The sequence below is a fragment of the Garra rufa genome, chromosome 6 (genome assembly GCF_049309525.1).
Source record: "Garra rufa chromosome 6, GarRuf1.0, whole genome shotgun sequence".
Classification (NCBI taxonomy): domain Eukaryota; kingdom Metazoa; phylum Chordata; class Actinopteri; order Cypriniformes; family Cyprinidae; genus Garra; species Garra rufa.
Window position 1 is genome coordinate 45,152,542 of NC_133366.1, and position 14,929 is coordinate 45,167,470.

At 34.6% G+C, this 14,929-nt stretch overlaps 1 protein-coding gene across 1 annotated transcript in view; it reads right to left on the minus strand.

The window, feature by feature from the left end:
• The window catches only part of dachb (dachshund b), a 46,910-nt gene continuing 31,981 nt past the window's right edge, over positions 1-14,929 (minus strand). The window contains exons 4-12 of the mRNA XM_073842749.1: positions 10,208-10,327; positions 9,772-9,941; positions 7,726-7,867; positions 6,844-6,915; positions 5,349-5,479; positions 5,121-5,268; positions 4,894-5,031; positions 4,740-4,805; positions 1-1,104 (exon numbers count right to left, since the gene is read on the minus strand). Coding sequence (XP_073698850.1) covers positions 1,067-1,104; positions 4,740-4,805; positions 4,894-5,031; positions 5,121-5,268; positions 5,349-5,479; positions 6,844-6,915; positions 7,726-7,867; positions 9,772-9,941; positions 10,208-10,327 — 1,025 coding nt within the window. The 3' untranslated portion in view covers positions 1-1,066. The remainder of the gene's footprint in view (positions 1,105-4,739; positions 4,806-4,893; positions 5,032-5,120; positions 5,269-5,348; positions 5,480-6,843; positions 6,916-7,725; positions 7,868-9,771; positions 9,942-10,207; positions 10,328-14,929) is intronic.

Below are 14,929 nucleotides of genomic sequence, written 5' to 3' on the forward strand. Positions count from 1 at the left end.
TCGCTTTGTTTATTTGTGTTGTCGGTTCGTTCTGGTGTACAAAATGGTGACAGACATTGATCTAGACCTTTCAAGACATCATTTAGCATTCGAGTGCCTATAGGATGGATGGCTCATCCTGACAACACCAGCAGGGAATTCTGTTCTGCGGGAAGTCTGTTTTCCTCTTTAAGTAACTCACAGACTAAATAAAGACTGGTGTGTTGGGGGAAATGCCAAATGCATAAGAAAATATCCTCTGCGGTCTTACAGTCTAGTTTTAGCTTATGCTAAAATGGTTAGTGAGTCAAATCGCTGTAAATGCTTGAAAACATGAAACCACATCTACAACATCCACAGGTTTAAAAAAAAATCAAAGACCAAATGAGGGCAAAATTTTCAACTTTGAAACTTTTTGAATGAGTAAGGTGGTGGTAATACTGTATTTCTCATTAGGAATGATTCAAACACATTCAGTAGTTTTTCCTTCTGCCTAAAAGCCATTAAAACAACGCAAGAAAACTCCCACATAAGGTTGCTCAAACTGAACAGGTGAATGCTTTAAGCAGTATTAAGAAGCTAAACTGACCTACAAAGAGACATACAAATGGACTGAAGAACCAGAAAGATGGACATACAAGAGACAAAATGTAAGATTCCACACTCTTTAGAGTCTTTCAACAAGAATGAAACAAGCCAGATGCAACTCTTTCCTTCCTTTTTTACATCTTCCTCAGCCTGTCCTGAGGGCATTAGAATGAAGGTCACTGTCCTGAAGGGATAATGTCAAAACAGCATCCAGTTGCTTGCAAACGCTGCTTCAAAACAAGTAACGGTACACCAACAGTGCTCTCCACAGAGCTCAAACAGGGAATTAAGTACAATGTATGTGGATAAAACAACAGTCGAGAATTTTGGAATGTTGTGCAGATGGAGCATTCGATTGAGTCAAAGAGAAGATCTTCTCCAATGTAGCTCACTGCCTAAAGTCCCTCTTGACGTAGTCTCTTCAGTGAAAACAGCATTTGGAAAGTTGACTTTGTGTGTGTGTGTGTGTGATGTGGAGAACATCCTTGTCGACCTCTTCTTAGTACATTATTGGATTTTTTGTGTATGTTCTGCTTTCTGTAAGAAAGAAAAACAAGAGGAAGGTTTGAGAGCAGTACATTTAAAGACTAAGAAAAATAAAAAGACTCTGGACCAAAAACTGGCACTTTATGTGACCCTGGTCCACAAAACCAGTCATAAGGGTCAATTCTTTTTCATTGAGATTTATACATAATCTGGGGCCTCATTTATAAAGACTTGCGTAGAAACCATCCTTGATTTTATCTAAGAACTTTTCTGATTTGATCGTAAGAGCGATTCAGAGAAAACGAACGTACCACGAAATCCATGCATACGCCAGTCACTCGGTTATAAATCACAAATGATCGTGGAATTGTGTGCAGCTGAATGTTCCGCCGTCGAAACGCCGCTGCTTAATTAATTAACATATAAAATGAGCTCATTCCTAAAGCAAAAACTCTGTGACAATGGCAAGTAAAAAGGAGCGCAAGAAATCAAATTATAGTGAGACTGAACTATCTGCAATACCAGGCATTACCACAAGGAAACGGTCGTACGCCAAGCTGGAATCTGACGTGGATATAAGTACTTTTCCACGTCAAAGACGGTTTTTATAAATCTGTACTTTGACGTGGATTTGATCGTACGAACACTCTAAGATCAAATCAGTGCGTAAGAAAGTTTTATAAATGAGGCCCCTGGAAGCTAAATAAATAAGCTTTGGTAGGGTAAGTTTGTTAGGATAGAACAGTTTTTGGTCAAGATACAACTAATTGAAAATCTGGAATCTCAGGGTGCAAAAAAAAATCTAAATATTGATAAAATGGCCTTTAAAGTTGTCCAAATTAAATTCTTAGCAATGCATATTATTAATCAAAAAATATGTTTTGATATATTTACGGTCTGAAATTTACAAAATATCTTCATGGAACATGATATTTACTCGATATCCTAATGATTTTTGGCATAAATAGTTTTTTATATTTGTGACCCATACTATGCATTTTTGGCTATTGCTACAAATATCCCCATGTTACTTAAGAATTATGGCTTAATATATCGTAAAAGATGCCTCTTACTGAAATGTTGCCGAAAACCCATGAAAGATTTATGTTATTATAAAAAATCCACACCCTTCCATACATATTTTGGACTATGGGAGACGCCATTATTTTGATGACGTGAAATGGTTGCACTCGTTGAGCTACTGGCGCTACCTTTTTGATATTTTTACAGCAGCACAACTTGGAAAACTAAATACTGATACAATGACCACAGCTACTTAAAGAGCTTAAACTAAACCATGTGCTGTATCATCAATTTTCCCCACAAGGAGTCTAAATGTCCTCGGATATCAAGTTAAATCCTCACTGAGAAACTCCTTCAGTGGCTGTGGCGTCATGACAAGCGTCGGCATGTTTACATTCTGCCAGGATGGCATCTAGAGTTTCTTGTTTTTGCCATTTGTAAGCTCTTTTAGTTGCTGTGGTCTACTAAAAGACTCAGGTCTAAAATGGAAAGAACAAAGACGTGGGTCTTTAGGAAGTTTTATTCATCCATAGGCATCTTCTGATTCTTTTCTCCTCTTCTTATCGCTACGAAAAGCAGTAAAGACATGCATCGCTTCTTTTGTTGCCTTTCGACTGAAAATCACAACCAAAAGCAGCACAATGTGGCATCGTATTAGCATTTTATTTTCCGAGTTGTGTTGCGGTAAAAATAGCAACAGGTAGCGCATTTCACTTCATCGAAATAATGTCTAAAATATTTATAAAACGATGTGGATTTTCTAAATAAGGTAAATCCTTCATGGGTTTTCTACTACATATTTCAGTAAGAGACATAATTTACGTTATATTAAGCCATACCAAGTATTAATACCCAGGGTTCCCTTTTAAACATAAGAGAAAATTTTACCAAACCCAAATTTTTAAACAGAAGTGTAACAAAAATTACAACTAAAATTAGTATTTGATCATATTTTTTAAATAATGAATTATATTTTTTTGAATATAATTTCAAATGCCACTTTTCTCTAAAATAGGCCATTTTTGCACATCATGTAAAAAAGACATTAGACAGTAAATGAAAGCCTCCTCCAGTCCAGTGCTGTGCCAATGTGCAGCAGATTTTCTCGACATTAGGGAGCCATTTTAATAAAATTAACACGAGGTGTAATTCAAGTGATTTATCATGTAGCTTTAGCTGTCTCACGGAGGGGGAGAGAGCGAGAACGGCCAGCTGCAGAAACCGATAAACGGGTGGAAGGGCGGCGCTGGAATATTCATGCGGTGAGGCTTTGCTTACACAGGAAACTTGCAATTAGTCCCCAGTCTTTTGATTCATCTATGTGTTTATTTGCTAATGGTTTCACTCCGAGACAGAGGGAGCCGATGATCTCATCTGTTTGGAGGACACGGCCGAGTGACACACGGTGTTGCTGCGAAAGACTGATGGGAAGGGGAAGTGAGGTCGAGACAACAAATCTGAATAAGTCACAGCTGAAACAGTACACATCCATATAAATATGTACTGTATACATGAGTGTGCTGATAAGCATGTTTTGTACAAGGACCTTTTTTTATTTTTGAAAATAGGTAATACTTTTATTGAGCAAGGACACATTGCATTGATAAAAAAATGACAAGAAAGACCTTTTTTATGTAATTATAAAAAATTCTAATAAATGCTGTTCTTTTGAGCATTTTATTCATCAAAGAAGCCTGAAAAAAATGCATCACAGTTTCAACAAAAATATTAAACAAAACAACCGTTTTCAACATTGTCAATAATAATATGTATTTCTTGAGCAGCAAATCAGCATATTACAGTTAGATTGATTTCTGAAGGATCATGTGACACTGAAGACTGGAGTAATGATGCTGAAAATTTAGCTTTGCATCACAGGAATGAATTACATGTTATTGTTTTTATTATACATTTTATTATCTTTTAATTTACTATTTTTTGTGTATTTAATCAATAAATGCAGTGTTCTTGAGTGTAAGAAGTTTCTTTCAAAAACGTAAAAAACCTTTTGAGTAGTAGTGTATCAAAAAGTAATTCATTAAATTAATAGTTCATTTTTAGGCATTTTTGAAATCATGAAAATGTATTTTAGTTAATTTCTTACCTCATTTAGATTATTAATACTATTTCATTTTTTATGCATGTTAATGAAACATAAGGTTAACATGTATAACACTACACAATTAAGATAAATTAAAAGTGATTAAAAAATTATTATTTAGTAAGTTTCCTACCATAAATATATCAAAACTTCATTTTTGATTAATAATATGCATTACTCAGAAGTTCATTTGGACAACTTTAAAGGCGATTTTTCTCAATATTTAGATTTTTTTGCATCCTCAGATTCCAGATTTTCAAATAGTTGTATCTCTGCCAAATATTGTCCTATCCTGACATCAATTGAAAGCTTATTTATTCAGCTTTAAAGTGATGTATAAATCTCAATTTCCAAAAATTGACTCTTATGATTTTGTGGTACAGGGTCACATATATAAATGCTGTTCTTTCGCTTCATATATTTTATATTTTGTGTGTGTGTTTTTTATAATATACTAATTGTACTATATATATATATATATATATATATATATACACACACAGTACTTAATATATATTTCAATGAAAAGGGGCCAGTTCCTCTAAGTTATTAAATTCAATACCTTGTAACAAGCAGTTGTCCTCCGGGCTTCTGCATCGCTCCGTCTCCATGTCCAGACTGATTGGATCTGTGTTAACAGACAGCGACAGCTGACAAAGCCTGCTGAAAAACTATCGGCCTGAATGAAACTCTGAGTGTGTGTGAGAGCGTCTCACCGTGTGTGAGAGCATCTGATGAGGTGGCCTGCTGTAAGGCCTGCTCGATTTGCCCTCTCCGCTTGGACTCATATTCCAATGCCTCCTGTAACCTCCTCTTTGCCTTCTTTTCCTTCTTCAGACGTCTCTGAATGGTTGCTGGAAAAAGAAGTTCCATGTGTAAACATAAATGGAGGATTTCTGGCTTTTCAGTTTTCCAATATATGTATTACAAGGTAACATTTTACCTCGACTGTGTAGCTCAGAGGTGAGTTGTCTCTCCAGACTCTCTCTCATCTCTCTCTCTCTGTACAGCTCCATCTTGAGCTCTCTCCTCTCTTGCTGAAGCTGTTTCTCCTGCAGGCGGGCATTCTCCAAAGCCACCTTTAGCAGACCCTGCAACACATGTCCACAGGTTACTGATGTGTGTTTGTATGAGTGTCTGTGTGTGTGCATGTAATCTTTCATTGCCGTACCTGGACATTAGTAAGCAGGGTCTCGACAGAAGAGAGGCCGTCTGTGAATAGAAGGGAAGCAGGAAAGCCAGAGGACAATGACTGATTTGGGACCTTCTCAAAGATTGCTGATTTCACTGCATTTTGTTCAGCTGCAAAATAATAAAACACAAAGGGATGATTTCAATTGATCAACTTACTCTCATTTACTCATACATGCAGCTGAAGTCAAAAGTTTACCTTTACCTTGCAGAATCTGCAAAATGTTAAAGGAGTAATTCACGTTTAGAACAAAAATTTACAGATAATGTACTCATCCCCTTGTCATCCAAGATGTTCATGTCGTTCTTTCTTCGGTCGTAAGGAAATTATGTTTTTTGAGGAAAACATTTCAGGATTCGTCTCCATATAATGGACTTCTATGGTGCCCCCGAGTTTGAACTTCCAAAATGTAGCTTCAAATGGCTCTAAACGATCACAGCTGAGGAAAGAAGGTTCTTATCTAGCAAAACGATCGGTTATTTTCAAAAAAAAAATTTTTAATTTCTATTCTTTTTAACCTCAAATGCTCATCTTGTCTAGCTCTGTGTGTAGATATTAAAAAGTATATACATAAAATAACTGATCATTTCACTAGATAAGACTTCTTCCTTGGCTGGGATCATTTAGAGCCCTTTGAAGCTGCATTTAAACTGCATTTTGAAAGTTCAAACTCAGGGGCACCATAGAAGTCCATTATATGGAGAGAAATCCTGAAATGTTTTCCTCAAAAAACTATTTCTTTACGACTGAAGAAAGAAAGACATGAACATCTTGGATTAAGGGGGTGAGCACATTATCTGTAAATTTTTGTTCTGAAAGTGAACTACTCCTTTAATTATTTTACCAAAATAAGAATGCATTTTTTTATATGCATATGCAAATGCAACTATTACAGTTTCAAACACTCACTGATGCTCCAGAAGGAAAAACAATGCATTAAGAGTCGGGGGTGTAAACTTTTGAACAGAATGAAGATGTGATGATGATATATTTTTCTTATTTTGGCAAAATATCTTTTTTTTTAGTACTGCTCTTCAGAAGCTACAGACGATATTAACATGTTAACATTACTCCAGTCTTCAGTGTCTTCAAAAAGTTAAAAAGAACAGCAATTATGATACAATTTTTTGTCACATTAAAAAAAGTCTTCACTGTCACTTTTAATCAATTTAATATATCCTTGTTGAATAAAAGTGATCCTAAATTTTAAAACAGTAGAATCTGTATGCTTTTTATACATTTGCTAGCAAGGCATGAGCACATTATTTTAATTGTTTTGAGATTACTTGTGTATAGAACCTAGAATATGCCATTACAACATACAACACACCATTACATCACCCAACTAAACGCAATGCAATATAGTGGCTCTGTGCAATAATTGAACTATAATGAGAGCGGAAGAGGTCAGAGGAGAAGCTTTTATGGAATGTTATGTTATATTAGGTTTAATTTTGTTGTTGAGGAAACTCACCCCTGTCATTGGAAAGTCTGTTCATATGCAGAGCTGAGTCTGTCTCCCTTTGTTCATCATGAACGTCATATGCTACAGAAACGGAAAGCGATATATAAAGACAGATAAATAAAACACAAAGTTTCCGAGTAGCACAGATTATTGCCAACATATATTGCTTTGTGCTGTTATTGTGTATGCAGCAAAGTCAGTGCAAGCCTTGTTGATTAGTTTAACATTTTTTCCTCAATGTAAATCATATAATGTTGTTTTCTATGGACATTATATGCAAGATATTATGAAACAACAGTAATATCACTCTTCACGATGAAGATGATAACCACAGTAACTGGGTCTCTAAACACACTAACATCCACAAACAACATTTTATATAGATACGATTGGTTCTGATTGGTTTTAGCACATATGCTAAGGTACAGGCCAATGACAGGCGCATGTTCATGTATATAGAAATTAAATCAGCTATGATTGATGGCTTCTAATACTACTGTCTGTAATGACTTTTCAATGTTTTACTCATATGGCATAATAATGTATTTTAAATACGCTACTGCCCAAAAGTTTGCGGTCAGTAAGATTTTTAATGCTTTTTTGTGGAAATTTTTTCAGGATTCCTTTATTCCAACAGTATTTACTTGACAGAAATCTTGTATAACATTATAAATGTCTTTACTGTCAATTTTGGTCAATTTAATGCATCCTTGTTCTTTTTTTTTTACTCACCTTAAACGTTAAAATAGTAGTGTATGTTCATTTGTAAGATTCACTCAGCAAGTATTTATGCACTGTTTGATTAATTACAATAATGACAATTATTTACTCTGCATACAGTATCATGCCATTAATTTGACTGACAGCCCTAGTGATTATATGCAAACTCACCTGATTTTTGAGGAGAGTGTGTGTAAGGCTGTGTGGGGCTGCTGGGAACTGAACTGGTTTGTTGAGGTGATGGTTCAGTTTTCTGAGGAACATTTCCATCTATGGGTGGTGTCAGAGAAGGGCTCTCATCAAAACACTCCTGCTGAAATGTAAAAAAAAAAAAAAAAAAGAGTTCAGTCCTGCAAACCCATATAAACTCTCCCCACATGATTCATTGGTCCAGTTCATCTAATATGCCTTGTGGTGCCTTGTCATTGTTAAGGATTTGTCATAAAATAAACCTTTTTTTCCTTCAGATTCAGATTCCACCACAGGATAAAAATTCTGTTATTTTCCACAATTTTGCATTTATATCACACAATTTAGACTTTTTGTGAAATAATTGAGATTTGAGCTAAGAATCTCGAGATATAAAAGAGTTGCAATGACTAACTTGTTACTTATTGAGTTTTTTTTTTTTTTTTTTGGGCAGAAAAAAATTTACTCAGAATTCTTTAAAAATATATATATATATAAAATGCAGGATGCAAATTAAACTTTCTGAGGGAAAAATAAAAAATGCAGGACGTGAAGAAAAAGTTGCAATTATTTTTTAATGAGATAATAATAATTAAACAATGTAGGATATAAACACAGAATTCTGAAAAAAAAAAAGAGAATTGTGAAGAAAAAAAAATCACAATTACCTTTTTTTTTATTTTGGGGCAAAAAAAACGTATTTGCAAAATGTAAACTCAGAATTCTGTAGAAAAAATATATATAAAAATGCAGGATGTAAACTCAGAATTCTGAGGGGGAAAAAAACAAAAAAAAATACAGGATCTAAACTCAGAATTCTGAAGAAAGAAATAATCAAAAAATGCAGGATGTAAACTCAGAATTGTGAGAAGAAATGTCAGACTTGTGAAGAAAAAGTCGCAAATACCTTTTTTCTTTTGGGGCAGAAAAAAAATTAAACTCAGACCTCTAAGAAAAAAAAGCTTAAAAAATGCAGGATGTAAACTCAGAATTCTGAAGACAAAAATAATGTAAAAATGCAGGCTGTACACTCAGAATTCTAAGAAGAAAAGTCAGAACTGTGAAGAAAAAGTCGCAATTAGCTTTTTTTATTTAGGGGCAGAAAAAATGATTTACGAGACGGAAACTCAGAATTTTGATGAAAAAACATTAAAAATGCAGTATTTGCAGCAATTACCATTGTTTATTTTGAGGTTGAAAAAAATTGCAAAATGTAAACTTCCACCTCTGAGGAAAAAAATAATGCAGGAGATGTAAATTCAGAATTCTGAAAAAAAACTACATGTAGAATTCTAAAGAAAAAATTAATTCAGGATGTAAACTCTAAATTTTAATGAACAAAAAAGGTGTGAAGAAAAAGTTCTAATTACTTTTTTTATTTTGGGCTGATAAAAAAAAAACAGATTTGTGAGATGTAAACTCAATTCTGAGAAAAAAAATGAAAAAAATGGAGGATGTATTGTAAACCCAGAATTCTGAGAAATAAAACTAAAGAATGCAGTATGTAAACTCAGAATTCTAAAGAAAAAAATAATTAAAAAAACAGGATGTAAAATTAGAATCCTGAGAAAACGTCACAATTACCTTTTTATTTTGAAGCAGAAAAAACTGATTTGCAAGATGTAAATTCTGAGAAAAAATTAATAAAAATTTCAGGATGTAGAGTCAGAATTCTGAGGAAAAAACTAAAGAATGCATGATATAAACTCAGAATTCTAAAAATTTAAATTGCAAGATGTAAACGTTAAAAAGTAGGTTTTCATTCGTTTTCATTATGTGGCAGGACCAAGCTTCTATTCTAAGCTGTAATGGCCAACATGGTTAACAAGCTAAAACAGGTCTTGAGCTACCCAACCTTTGATTATCTAAAGCAGTTTAGACCCTTTGCACCAAGCGGACCAGCAAATTGCCTTAAATGACTCGAAATAAATAAACTCAAGCTAGAATTGTGTGAACAATCCCTGATGACCTTGCAGCAAAAGTGCTGTGTGTTTTAGTGTCTGGTGTGTACAGTACTGTATGTCCTACCTTGATGGCAGATGTCGGCCTGGAGACGGGGCTGTGCACCTGTGCGCTGGCAACCATGTTGGCAATTGTATTAAGGTGGTTCATCTGGTTCATTGCCATGGCAACAGAGGCGGGAGGAAGTCCAACAGGAAGCAGGGGATGGGGCATCATCATGAAGGGCAGGTCCAGTCCTACGAGAAGAAGAAAAAATCACGGAATAACTACTTCAATTTAGGCCTGTTTATCACAAATCTATTGAACGGCTTAAGATTAGACTTGAAATTTAGTCATATGGACTACTTTTATGATAATAAGCTTGAATGCTATGGCCCCCAATAACTGAAAAAAGAAAGTTATACAAGGTAAAATGACATAAGGGCGAGAAGCTACTGATTTTATATAGAATTATTTTTTAAACTCATCAGGCAGGGTGTGAAAGTGAATGGTTAATACTCACTGTTGGCCAGTAGATGGGTGTGTTGGAGAGAGTTGAGCTGAGAGTTGTTCAAGCTGTGCTGTGTTTTCTCTGAAGCAGGTGATGAATGTTTCTCTCTCTCCCAGGACAAAGCATTACATCCTGTTTAATCATGAAAGAGAAATACTTTTAAAAAGTATTTCTGACATAAAACATAGGTTTCATATTTTAACATATAGAATTTAGTATCATTGGTATAGAAGCCCGTTTCTGCCACTGAATAAAAAAATAAAAAGGTAATTGTGCCTTTTTTATTTTACAATTCTGACATTTTTTTATGCAATTGACTTTTTTTCCCCAGAATTGTGTCATATAAACTCACAATTCAGACTTTTTTTATCAAAACTGTGAGATATCAAAAGTCAGAATTTCAAGATATAAACATGCAATTCTGACTTTTTTAGTCGGAATTGCTAGATGTAGTCAGAATTGTGGGATATAAACTCAAAGTTGCGAGCATGTGCAATTCAGGCTTTTTTTTCTCGCAATTTGCGAGTTTATATATCAGTTTTGATAAAACTCACAAGTCGCAATAACCTTTTTTTAAATTATTATTATTAATTGGCAGAAACAGGCTTCCATGTTAGAAATATTTTTACAACAATTAAAGGATTAATTCCCTTCCAAAATACAAAATTCCTGAAAATTGTCATCCAAGATGTTGATGTCTTTCTTTCTTCAAAAATTAAGGTTTTAGAGGAAAACATTGCAGGATTTTTCTCCATACAGTGGAATTCAATGGTGCCCATGAGTTTGAACTTCCAAAATGCGGTTTAAATGCAGCTTCAACCCCAGCCAAGAAAAAAAGGGTCTTATCAAATGGAACTATTGGTTATTTAAAAAAAAAAATTACAATTTATATACTTTTTAGAAGAAAAAAGAATGACATGAACATCTTGGATGACAAGGGGGTGTATAAATTATCTGTAATTTTTTGTTCTGGAAGTGAACTTCTCCTGTAAAGTGGTATCTTCCAAATAAGTGATTGGAATACTATGAGATGTGAATATTCTATTATTTTTAACGAGAAAAGGAAACAATAAGCTGTAAGTTGCCCAGCGACCAGCAGCAACAATGAAGTGAACTGATAATCTATCATCAGCATTCATGTCAGTGCCATTGGGAGCAGATGGTGTTTAGGTGGCAGATTTGTGGCGAAGGAATCAATGATGGCGCAGGATGAAGTCGGTCCCCTTAAGACTATCGTAGCTCCAACCAATAATGTCTTCACACAACCGGACAAAAATAACCTGATTAAAAACAATAAGCTCCCTCATTACAACACAACCCAACACTGCAGATACACTACAACACCACGGCAGCTTCGCAACCTGGGCCCTTCTCCATGACATAAATACTGTACAATAGAGCGGCCATCTGGGCGACAATCTGCACGTCCGTGGAAATCAAGACTAGTGTCAACACAAGCTCACATATCTTGTGGGACTGGAGTTCTAACGTAAGTGAGAGGGCGCTAATTCACAGTAATCAGACAGATGAAGATGGATGAGAGGAGGGAAAGCAAGAGCAATCAGAGACAACAAGAGCTGCAGCTGTGCTGCGAAACACACTAAAACAAACACAAACATGCACACGTACACACGTGCATACGGTATATATTCTCCTGTGTCAAGTACTCAAATAGAAACGGCTTTCAGCTTTTGGGCGGATGTCTGGAACAGCTTGGTTTGGATTACTGACATTTTGAAAGGGGCAGGTGTAAAGAGAAATACACTGTAAAAACCTTTTTCAAAGTTGTATATAAAATACTTGAATAAAATATTTGTTACTTGAAGTTTTCTGTAATTATTTGTGACTCTGAACCACAAAACCAGTCATAAGGATTTTTTTTTTTAATTGAGATTTATACATCATCTGAAAGATGAGCAAATAAGCTTCCCATTGATGTATACAACTATTTGAATCTAAAAACTGAGAAGATTTCCTTTAAAAGCTGTCTAAATTAAGTTCTTAGCAATGCATATTACTAATCAAAAATTGTAATATATTTATGGTAGGAAATTTACAAAAAATTATCATGAAACATTTTTTCTAAATAACCTAATGATTTTTTTGCTTAAAAAAATATAATTTTGACTGCATTTTTGACTGAATTTTTGTCTATTGCTACAAATATATCTGTGCTACTTAAGGTTTTGTGGTCCAGGGTCACATTTGTGAAATTTACTAGTGATTTCTGAGTGAAAATTGTTTTCTACATGCGTCAAAATTAATATTTAAAAATTAAAAAAGAAAATTAATAATAAATGTATCTGGTCTAATTGTGTGTGATAATGTAATTACATGTTATGCAAGATATACCTAATAATGTGTGCTTGTAATTTAGACAGATAATTTTCACCTGGTCGATGATGAAACAAGCCAAAAGTCCCATAGAGTTACATTTAAAAAAGGTGTAAATATGCATTAAAATTTACTACAATTTTCAGGTAAACTTACCATTAGTGCCAATAAAACACCAACAATTTATTACTGTTCACACCAATCATTACAGGGACAGATTATTGATTAATGAAGACTTTCCTAATGTAGTAAACTTGCTCCGTAGCTCACCTGGTAAAGCACAGTATTTTTGATCTGCAGCAATCGAGTATAAATCCAATGAGCCAGGACACTAAAAATGGCTCAAAGATTTGTAGAAGCAAGCTAAAATGGTATGGTTCCTTTAGCATTTTTATCTTGCATTAAGTTTGTTAAAGGGTTAGTTCACCCACAAATGAAAAATCTGTTTAATTAATTACTCACCCTCATGTTTTTTCAAACATGCAAGATATATTTGATTAAATCCGAAAGGTTTCATTAAAATGTGACATTAGTGGTTCAACCCTAATTTTATGAAGCTACTAGAATACTGTTTGTGCACAAAAAATAAAAAATAACAACTTTATTTGCTGTCTATGCAGGGTCACAAAGCTTTTGGATTTCATCAAAAATATCTTAATTTGTGTTCCAAAGATGAACGAAGGCCTTACAGGTTTGGAACGACATGAGGATGTGTAATTAATGACAGAATTTTCATTTTTGGGTGAACTATCCCTTTAACACTAAAGGTTAAGTGTATGTGCTGTTATGAGAAAAAATTAGGCATGATGACAAGGTCAAAACTGTCTCGTGAAAATTGTTTTTGCTCACTTTTGAGTATTTTTGGCCAGTAATTAATTATAGTAATTTGTATCCTAGTAATTAATAAACACCAGATGGTCAGCTTGTCTAGACTGTTTGATCAAGTGAGAAATGCTTCAAAAGTCAACTAGAAGAGATTTGTGTTTCTGCATGTTTGCTCGCACAAAAAACAAACACACACACACACTGGCTGCGCAAAAAAAAAAAAAAAACTGATTTAAACAGCATCTTAAAAATGAGGGCAACTTCAAACAGGCAAGATGAGAGAGAAAGGGGGTGGACGGGTGAAGATACAAAAATGCTGACCATATGCTCGCACAGAAAGAGGGGCAAAAAGATAATGTGTGCGTTACACTATACACGACTTCCCTGCTAGGCGCACGCGGACGTGAAAACAAGCACACATGTGCTAACATACACCCGTATGCGCGCACACAGCGCACACCTGTTTCTGTTAACGCAGGCAATCACCCGTATGACAGGTTTCGGCCATCTTGTTAAATAATGCATGGAATTTTTCTTTCAACTTGTCAACGCAGGGGAAAAAAAGTATCTCTCGCTGCTTCTCTTCGCTCTTCTGATGTCATCCTTGATGCTGATTTTCCTTGACTGCATTCCATCTTTCTGATGAAGGCCGCTTTTTTTTCTTCTCTCCTAAATTCTGCTTGTCCACAGCTGTTCTCTCTAGGAATGCTGTGCTTTCTTCCTCCTAAACTCTTGTGAGAATGGCCTTTGAAGTTTTAACACATTATCTGTGTTAGTTTTAGCCATAGTTAGATGGCTGCTGTGTTTGAAGACTCGAGATTTCATGTGATGCCTGGAAATCCGTCTAGCAAGTACTGCTTAGTGCAAACACTAAAAGAAGTTAAACATTCCTTTTGTGTTGTTTGAACTTTCTAATCATTAGAGAATCATGAAAAATATACTAAATATGAAGCAGCAGCATACAATGAGAATATTTTTTTTTCTGAGCACCAAATCAGCATATTAGAATGATTTCTGAAGGATCATGTGACAATGAAGACTGGAGTAATGGCTGCTTTGCATCACAGAAAACAGTTATTTTAAATTGTAATAATATTTAACAATATTACTGTTTTTAATTTATTTGCACTGTATTTTAATAACCCTAAACCTGAATGATAGTGTATAATTAAATTCAAAAGGTTACATACATTTAATTCTTAATACTGTTTTAGATGAACGATCCTTAGCTGAGCTTGGGGGGTGAAAACCTTTTGGTTTGAAGATTGGAGTAAATTTAACTTGTCTTCTGGGAAACATGCAAGTATTTTCTGTAGCTTCTGATGGGCAGAACTAAATGAAAAAATATGATATTTAGGCAAAATAAGAAAAATGTACACATCTCCATTCTGTTCAAAAGTTTTCACCCTCGGTTCTTAATGCATTTTTTCCTTTTGAAGCTTAAGTGAGTGTTTGAACCTTCTGTAATAGTTGCATATGAGTCCCTCAGTTGTCCTCAGTGTGAAAAGATGGATCTCAAAATCATACAGTCGTTTTTGGGAAGGGTTCAAATACACAAAAATGCTAAAAAACCAA